This window comes from Stegostoma tigrinum, chromosome 33, assembly GCF_030684315.1.
Source record: "Stegostoma tigrinum isolate sSteTig4 chromosome 33, sSteTig4.hap1, whole genome shotgun sequence".
NCBI lineage: Eukaryota > Metazoa > Chordata > Chondrichthyes > Orectolobiformes > Stegostomatidae > Stegostoma > Stegostoma tigrinum.
The window spans coordinates 4,459,157-4,468,497 of NC_081386.1; the positions used below are offsets into that span (position 1 = coordinate 4,459,157).

The following is a 9,341-nucleotide window of genomic DNA, read 5'->3' on the forward strand; positions in this document are numbered from 1 at the left end:
CCACCCAACCCCTACCCCTCAAAGACTACTGTTCCTGAAAGTGAAAGCCCACAAAAAGCGTGAGGCATTTGCTTTCTGCTCCTCAGCAGGCTGTGAGAGAATAAAGATCAAAGCTTCCATTCCAAAGACCAGCAAGCGCAGTGACTGTGCAATGAAAGCTTACCCCAAATACAGCGAGATACCAACCGTCGATGTACCAATGCCACAGCGAATACCTACAGAACAGCTGGTAATTTGCTATTCACTGCGCTGTTTTATTAGCTGGCCCATTCAAGCTACTGCAAACAGTGAAAGTTAGCGCTCTCCTGTGTCCTTGCCTGGGTCGTGTTAACCTCAGCCTGCTGCTTGGGCACATCAGCCGGTCAAAGGAAACATGAACTGTCAGCTCGATTTGGCCATGTCAAAGATGGGGATCGATTCCATATAGCCACACCAGATGCTCAATGTGCAGCAGTGAGTCAAACAGAAATTTTAGACCTGCTGGATTTTGTTTTCTGGCACAACTGGATACATCTTATTACCTGCTCAATGTACTAAACAATTTAAATGGCTAGGATTCGACAGGAAAAACCTTGAACAGTGGTTGAGATTTCTAGATGGAGAGTAGTTGTATTCATTTTGTCTTCAAATTTTTTACTCCATCTCTCTCATTTGTCACCAACCTGCGCCTTTCACTCTGTTAGTGCCTTGCTCTCTCTCCTTCCATCTGCCTCCCTCTCCATGTCTCTCTCACTGCTTCAGCTCATGTTTCTCTCCATCTATTTCTCTTCCTCTCTGTCCCTTTGTTCTTTCCCTCCTGTTCCTTCCCTCTGTATTTCTGTCTCTGTCACCCCCTCTGTCTCTCCTCCTGTTCATTCTCCCCCATTTTTTGAATTTGAGCTTTGTAGGTCTAAATCGAAGGGAGGTACGGGGTCAGTGGTAGAGGTGAGGTTGAGGGCTGCACAGTGAGGGGTGAAAGGGCAGGACCCTGAGGAAGACAACACTTTGGCGTGAGGTGAAATGTTATGTATCAGTGCCGTTATGACCAGCGGCTTGAGGGCTCGCTGAGCAACATCTTAAGTTAATGGATGGCATTTGGCAATGTCCCATCCTGGGCAAACTGGTGAGTGCAATAATGATGATCACTTACACCGTTGCTGTTTCTCCCTTTTTTTCACACAGACCACCAAAGGTCACTTCTTGGAGGTCAAGCTTGAGTCCTATCTAACCAGGTTCTTCCATATCAGGCAGCACTTGGCCTACATGGATGTAAGTTTCAGCAGTTTTCAGTTTGACATTGATGCTTCTGGGTTTGGGGGAAGGTGGCAATACTGCATGAGCTGGAGAGATGAGGTATCGAGGTGTGACATCTCCTGACCCACATAACCCACAGAAGAAGCTCTGTGCCAGGTCTGTGACCTTTAATAATCACTCCTGCAGCACAATATACTACCAGACTTGGGCATAATCTCCATGTGTGAAGCCTCAGTGACACCCACAACGTCCAGCTGTCTGTGAAAGCACCTGGCCATCTCCTGTCAGGGAGCTGTGTGAGCGTAAACAGAGGGGAAGGAGCCCAGTAATTCCACATACCTTGGCTGGGGGTGGGGCGTAGAGGAGCAAAAACGGGTTGTTTTCCAGAGGGGAAGGCCATAGAACTTTGGGTTGGCACCACGATATCGTGGGATCTCACTTCTTTTGGCACCCATCAAAACGTCGACCGCAAGCGTGTTTGGGACCTTAACAAGCACACCTTACCATTCAGTCAAATCATAGCAGCTCCCAGAAGTGGTACTTCGTACCCATTAATACTCTCTCCCTCCCAGCAAAACACTGTTGGTGGCAGAGTTGACATCACCATTACAATTGTTTGCTGTTGCATTTCAGGTATCCTGCTATTGACATCAAATAATCCCCTTTTCAGTTGCTGCTGTTGCCTCCCAATGTCTATGAGCCACATGTGTATCAGTAATGAATGGCTTGTGAAAGCCTCTGCCAAGCTTGTGCCACCCCAAGCCCAGAGTTGGTGCGCCTTAGGTACTCTGTTCTGTGTTGCCACCCAAACTGCCAATCCTGGGTGATGGTGACCCAGCCCCTTGCTTAACCCCTCATCCTTTATTTCGGAATTGATTGAAGGGGCTTTGTGGGAGAGGATGGTTGGCTGGTGCTAGGTTTTCAAACAGCCTTGAAAGTTAAAAGTAGCCTCTGAGTTTCTGCCACAAATAACAGTGGGTTGGAGAGAAGGAGAGGGTCATTTGCAGGAAGTTGACATGTTACTCAATATTTGTGTGAAGCAGCCAGGGCTCATGTGTGGGCTGAGGCTGCTAGGCTTTAGCACTTTAGCCATTTTTAATCTCTGCCCGGCAGGTTAATGGAAGGAAGTTTTATCATGCTGACGATGGCATGCAGATCGTTGTGGTAGACGGACAGTCTGGAAAGGTGGTCGATAACAGAAGCTTCCGAAACACAATCTTGCGAGGAATTCCAATCCATGTAGAGAATTACATGGCGAACATAAAGAACAAGTGAGTCATTGAAACCATTTCACCATCAGCTTTTGTGAAGGAATGAAACGTCAGGGTTGATTAATCCCGACAGGATTGGATCATTTGGGTTCAGTCCACAGGGAGAGGTTGTGTGACTGGGGAGTGCATCTAGTCAGTGAGTTGCCTCATTCTCCTGTGTATCCTCCACCAGGAAACTTGGCTGCAGTCTGCACAGATAACACTGCTACTTGGATACAACTTACACAGCTCTGCCTTACTCTCTGGTTTTAACTTCAATCTGGTTTTAATCATGAGGTCTATGATCAGGCCAGATAGAATGATGGAGTGTTAGCTATCCAGGGTCAATCCAGAAGAAAACAAAATAATGAAACCGGGATTGGGACGTGGTGGTCCAACTCATCTCGGATACTTTGAAACAGTGGAGCAGTACACCCAGTGGAACCATTTCCTGAATTTACTGGATTCCCCCTCTGAGAAAGGGAATGGGAAATGGGTGGAGACCCTGTTTGTCGTCGTATTACCCAACCCTAGTTCAAACCATAGAAAATAGGTGAAGAAGTGAGCCACTCAGCCCTTCGAACCTGTACCACCACTCAATATGATCATGCAATTTCAGTATCCCACTCCTGGTATCTCTCCATACCCCTCAATCCCTTTAGCCACAAGGGCCACGTCCAGCTCCCTCCTGAATATATCGAATGAACTGGCCCAGCAGCTTCCTGTGGGAGAGAATTCCACAGGTTCACAACTCTCTCAGTGAGAAATTCTTCCTCATCTCAGTCCTAAATGACTTACCTCTTAGACTGGCCCCGAGTGATCCCAAAACTTATTGCATTTTGAACTTTTCCCACTTCTAATGAAGCCTCACAGACCTGAACTGTTAACTATGTTTCTCTCTTGATAAATGCTGCCAGACCAGCTGAGTTTCTCCAGCACTTTCTCACTGTTAATGATAGATGACCCGTGTTTTTTTACTGCCTGTCCCTTGCGCATATTTATATGTTGGTGATTGGGGACTCACCTCACTTCATCAGTCCTTGCAGAGAAACTATCCGGGCAGATTTTCTAAAATTGGTCAGAGTTTTTTCTAGAACTTTTCAAAGTTTAGAATTCCAATCAGAGTTCCCAGTCATTGGATTCAAATGTCAGAACATCTCCAAATTCCCAATGCATGCTTCCATTGTCAAGCTGTAAAGCGCTATTGTGTACTGCTAATTGAGATTGACTGTCTATTTAATGTAAAATGAAACCTGGTGCATTGTTTTTGAGAATAAGCAATCTGTAGAAGTAATGCTCTTACATTTGATTTGTAGATAAGGTCTAAATCGTGCTATCTTAATGATTAATACCGGGATCTTTCTTGTTCTAGCTCCATCACTCTGATAACATCGAAAGGACAAATCATTTCAGAAAAACTTTGGAACAAAGTTCTGTCGCAGCTTGGAGCCACCACTGTTAAACTAAAGGGTACTGACCGATTTTGTTTTGTTTAGCTGTGAGCTTGTAGCCGATTGCGCAGTCGTTTAGAGTCGATATTGGAGACAGTTTATTTGGACATCATGTTTTAAGGTGAAATGGTTTTTCCTGTTTTTAGCCTAGCAGGTGATGCTAGGCACATTTTGAGAAATCATTAACCAAAGACATAAGGAGCATGTGCAGAAGGAGGTCATTCAGCTTGTCGAGCCTGCTCCACCATTCAATAACATTGTGGCCGATCTATTTATGTTTTGAATTCTGCATTCCTGTCCATACCCTGCCCCCCACCGATAACCCTCGACTCCCTGCCTAACCTGTATCTATCCACCTCCGCCTTAAAAATATTCAATGAACCTAGTACCTTCTGAGGTAAAGAGTTCCAAAGCCCATAGGGGCCACTGGCTGTGCCTTCATCAAGGGAGGCAGTGTTATCTGAGGAATTAGGGATGGGCAACACTCAATCTGTGAATCATACAAGCCCTGGAGTGTAGGGCCATTCATTCTCACCAAAGAGCATCCCACCCAGACTCACCCCATCCCCATAACCTTGTTTTTACCATGGCTAATTCTCCCAACCTGCACATCCCTGAACACTATGGGCAATTTAGCATGGCTAACGGACCTAACCTGGATATCTTTGCACTGTGGGAGGAAACCGGAGCACTCATAGGAAACCCATGCAGACACGGGGAGAAAGTACAAACTCCATACAGTCACCCGAGTGTGAAATCGAACCCGGGTCCCTCGCGCTGTGAGGCAGCGGTGCTAAACACTGAGCCACCGTGCCGCCCCTGAATAAAAATAAGCCTTGACCAAGAAATTCCCCAGTCCTGGCACATTAAAGGATTAGTGGCACTGAAGATCACTCCAGCCTCAATGAAGCTCAGCCTCAGTGACCCTTTACAACATCAGATGGAGCTGAAAGAGTTGCCTTCTGGGGATAAGTTGTGTAGGCTAGGCTAGTGTTCCTTTAAAGTTTAACAGATAATTGAAGCAAAGTGTTTAAGATGATTAAAGGGTTTTAGAGAGCAACAATTTCATCTGCAAGATTCTGGCCCCCTCAAACAGCTACTTAACTGCTCTCCATAACTTGACAGAGCAATAAGCACTTAATAATTCCCAAATGAATGAATTAAAACAAAAATAGCTCGTAGAGAATGAAAGCAAGGTGGGCACTGAGCAGTTTGCTCCTGTGCTGTTGGTCACAGCACATCCATGCATTGACGGATCAGAATCCCTTCTTGCCTGTCCTGAGACTATCCAGCTTGCCCAGTCTGTGTCAGCTTTCCTTTCCATCATGTCTGATCTGGAAGAAGGGGGCACACTGACAAGAAATACTTCAGGATACAGTTTAGTGGAAATCTCCAAAATCTCTTGGGCTGGGTCAGGTAAAAACTCCAAAACTGAGATTGATAAAATATCACCTAAGGAGGAATACCTTGTGGTATTGTCACTAAACGGTTAATCCAGAGCCTGGGGACCCAGGTTCAAATCCTGCCACAGGATTTTGACTTTGAGTTCAATTTTTAAAAATCTGGAATTAAGAATCTAATAGTGACCATGAATCCATTGTTGATTGTCAGGAAAAACCCAACTGTTTCACTAATGTCCTTTAGGGAAGGAAACTGCCATCCTTACCTGGTCTACACAAAAGCCAAAAGAACTGCAGATGCTGTAAATCAGGAACAAAAACAAAGTTGCTGGAAAAGCTCAGCAGGCCTGGCAGCATCTGTGAAGGAAAAAGCAGAGTTAATATTTCAGGTCTGGTGAGGAAGGGTCACTGGACCCAAAACATCAACTGTTTTTTCCTTCACAAATGCTGCCAGGCCTGCTGAGCTTTTCTAGCTCTTTCTGTTTTTGTTACCTGGCCTACATGTGACTCCAGACCCACAGCAATTTGTTGACTCTTAACCGCCCTCTGCACATTTAAGGATAGACGATAAGTGCTGATCTCACCAGTGAAACCCTCACCCTGTGAACGAATAAAGTGTATTGAGGGTTTCAGAACTGAGGAGTGAAGATAAGGATCATCCATGATCTGGATGGGTTGGATGGTCTCCTCTACCTATATTTCAATTAGTCTGTAGCTCACAGCATTTCTAATTGCACAAACACTTCCTGACAATTTACAAGTTAATTTAGACAATTTACAGACTGTAAGGAATTTTTTTTTCCAACAATGAACAGATAGTTGGTGGTGAATGACATGTGGTTATACCTACATCCCTCGCAGAAAGCACTGAGTTCACTTTAAGGCAAGTATCATTGAGGAGGGATATTGTCCGTTTGTTCTCAGAGACAGGTGTTTTCAGGTGATGCCCTGCAAATGCTTTGTCCTCTGACTGCACCCCCAAGAGTTAGCTTTTTTTTAACCTTTTCGCACTGGGAATTATCACCTGCTCAGATCCTCCATGCCTGCTGACTAGTTCTCTCGGGTTTCAGTTCCTCACAGCTACTGTGAGGACTCCTGCACTGGTCCCTTGAACTTGCTTTTTGTCTAATACTCGACACTGAAGTGTGATGCTCTCCATTAGTTGATGTCCTTTGTCCACAGCCTCCAATGGGGAGGGTTGCAGGTTCCAGGTAGCCTGGGTAAGGGAGAAGGGCTTTCCTGCTTTCACTTCTGATTGGCCAGTCCTAATTTTGAGATCAAAGTTCCCTTGTCCTGGATTTGCCCAGTCACTGAAAATAGCTAAAAATTAAATCGTTGCCCCCTATTACATCAGAGCAGCATGATCCGAGTTAACAGGATCTAGACCAGCTCCCTTGCTGCAAAGGTATTTGCCCTCTTCCTGTCCTGGTTCAGACCTGTATAATCAGCCCTGGTCATGAGACAGTTCTAACTGGTACTGAGCTCTTTCAACAGCCCTTCTTAAAAGGGACCACTTAAAAACTGAGCATAAGAAAAGCCTCCCAGCATTGAAGCTAGGCAGTAGATTATTGACTGGCATGAGTAGGAGAGCCATCTACACTCTCCAAAAAAAACAGCTGCAGCTTTTTGCTAGCTAGCTCAGTCTCATGACACTTCCACCTTGCCCACTACAGCCTCCACTTGCCATGCACTCCCAGTCACCTCCTGCCCAGACCCCTCTGTTGTCGCTCCCACACCATATGCTGATTGCCTCATTCTCCCACCAGTCTGCTCCCCATCCTACTCCCCAATGGTTCCCATTTCCGGTCAACCAACAGTCACTCTACTGTCATCTCCAATTGTCTCCCCTCCCAACTTCAATACTCAGTCCCTTCTTCCCTCTGACTGCCTCATGCCATCTTCCCAATGAATCATTAAATCAAAGATCTCCTCCTACCTGTTTAAGCAGACACAATGCTTACACTTTCAAAGGTCATAATTTATTGTGAATCATTGGGACAGTGGACCAGCTCTTGACTTTGTGAGTGTAAAATTAGTTTGGCACCTCAGCACTATCTCCTTTCCAATTATTAATGGACTGTTACCAGTCTCCTATCACCCATTTTGACTTTTTGCAAAGTTGAACTCAGTCCCACTGAGGGATGTTTTGGTCCTGAATAAATACATGTCATTTATTTTGTCTGTAGATAACTGCTGCTCGGAAACAAGATTTTGACAACTGTTCCTCTTGTTTCAGATAAACTGGCATTTGTGGGATTTAAGGGAAGTTTTCGGCCTGAGTGGATAAAACTTGTCGTTGGTGAAGAGGTAGCGAAAATTCATGAGGTTCTCCCAATTCCTGTTGTAAACAAGTTGAAACTATGAGTAAATCCCATCGGTAGCATTGACCAAGTAATGTTCAGCTCTACAGAGTTGACCTTGGAATTACTACTGATCTTTGGAAAGTGGTCAAAACTACAAAGATATTGCAGCAGAACAGCCATTTATCATTGTGCTAATCTGTTCACTCACTAGACTTGTTTCACAGGCTGACCCTATATGTAGACTGTTCTCAAATATTCCTTATTCTGTCTCAACAATGCTCGTTACTGCCGAAATAGCTGGTCCTTTTTCGGATGTCCTATTCTTTCTGTGATTTGTCTGCTGAGGTGTTTTTGATGTGTCAGCCACATCAAAGATTTCTTTCCAATTGTAGGTATGTTTTTATTTATTTATTAAAACACCATAGAACATGACACCAAGCCACTTGTGTGACTGTATTGTAAAATGTTCATATATTTTCCATATAACTATGACTTTGTCTGGTAAAAATGCACTCCTGAAAGTGAAGTTGGCATTTTAAGCAATGGCTGAGATTGTAATTTATTAAAGTTGAGGTTCTCATTTGAGACTTATTTCTGAAGGGGAAAGTGTTTGGATTAAAGAAGTGTAATTTATAACTGACATTTGTATAAATTACAAAGATTGTATAAGTGATGTTTCATAATAAATGTAAAGTTGAATGAATTTGCAAAGGCTGGCAACTGGTGTGCTTTTTTTTAGAAAAAATTACGTACGTGATCACAGAGTCATAGAGATATACGGCATGAAACAGGTCCTTCGTCCATGCTGATCAGGTATCCTAAATATATCTAGTCCCATTTGCCGGCATTCAGCCAATATCCCTCTAAAGTCTTCCTATTCATATACCCATCCAGATGCTTCTTAAATGTTGTAATTGTAGTAGCCTCCACTATTTCCTCTGGCAGCTCATTTTATACACTGAGCACCCTCTGCATGAAAACATTGCCCCTTACATCCCTTTTTAAATTTTTCTCCTCTCATCTTAAACCTTTGCCCTCCAGCTTAGGGCTCCCCCACCCCAGAGAAAAGACCTTGTCTATTTACAGTATCCATGCCCCTCATGATTTTAAAGACCTCTGTAAGGTCACTCCTCATCCTCTGATGCTCCAAGGAAATAGCTCCAGCCTACTCAGAAAAAAACAGAAATTGCTGGAAAAGTTCATCAGGTCTCGCTGCATTTTTGAATAGAAATCAGAGTTAACGTTTCAGATCCGGTGGCCCTTCCCCAGCCTGTTCAGCTTCTCTCTATAGCTCAAATCCTCCAACCCTGTCAACATCCTAGTAAATCTTTTCTGACTCCTTTCAAGTTTCACAACATCCTTGCTGTAGCAGGGAGGCCAGAATTGAATGCAGTATTCTAAAAGTGGCCTAACCAATATCCTGTACAGCTGCAACATGACCTCCCAACTCCTATACGCAACGCACTGACAAATAAAGGAAAGCATACCAAAAAGAGATAGCAAGATCTGCAGATGCTGGAGTCTGAGAAAACACAGTATGGAGCTGAATGAACACAGCAGGCCAGGCATCATCAGAGGAGCAGGAAAGCTGACGTTGTGGGTTGGGACCTTTCTTCAGAAATGGAGAGGGGGAAGGGAGAGGAAAGTAGAGAGAGAGAGAGAGAGGAGGTTGGGGCTGGGGAAGGTAGGTGGGATGATGATAGA

General features: G+C 44.4%; 1 protein-coding gene across 3 annotated transcripts in view; it reads left to right on the forward strand.

Moving 5' to 3' along the window:
- The window catches only part of cemip (cell migration inducing hyaluronidase 1), a 227,616-nt gene extending 219,276 nt beyond the window's left edge, over positions 1-8,340 (forward strand). For all 3 annotated transcript variants that reach the window (XM_059639312.1, XM_059639311.1, XM_059639313.1), the window contains exons 25-29: positions 25-229; positions 1,162-1,248; positions 2,347-2,504; positions 3,856-3,953; positions 7,571-8,340. In XM_059639312.1, the coding sequence (XP_059495295.1) occupies positions 25-229; positions 1,162-1,248; positions 2,347-2,504; positions 3,856-3,953; positions 7,571-7,698 (676 nt within the window). In that variant the 3' untranslated portion in view covers positions 7,699-8,340. The remainder of the gene's footprint in view (positions 1-24; positions 230-1,161; positions 1,249-2,346; positions 2,505-3,855; positions 3,954-7,570) is intronic.
- Positions 8,341-9,341: the final 1,001 nt, after the last annotated feature.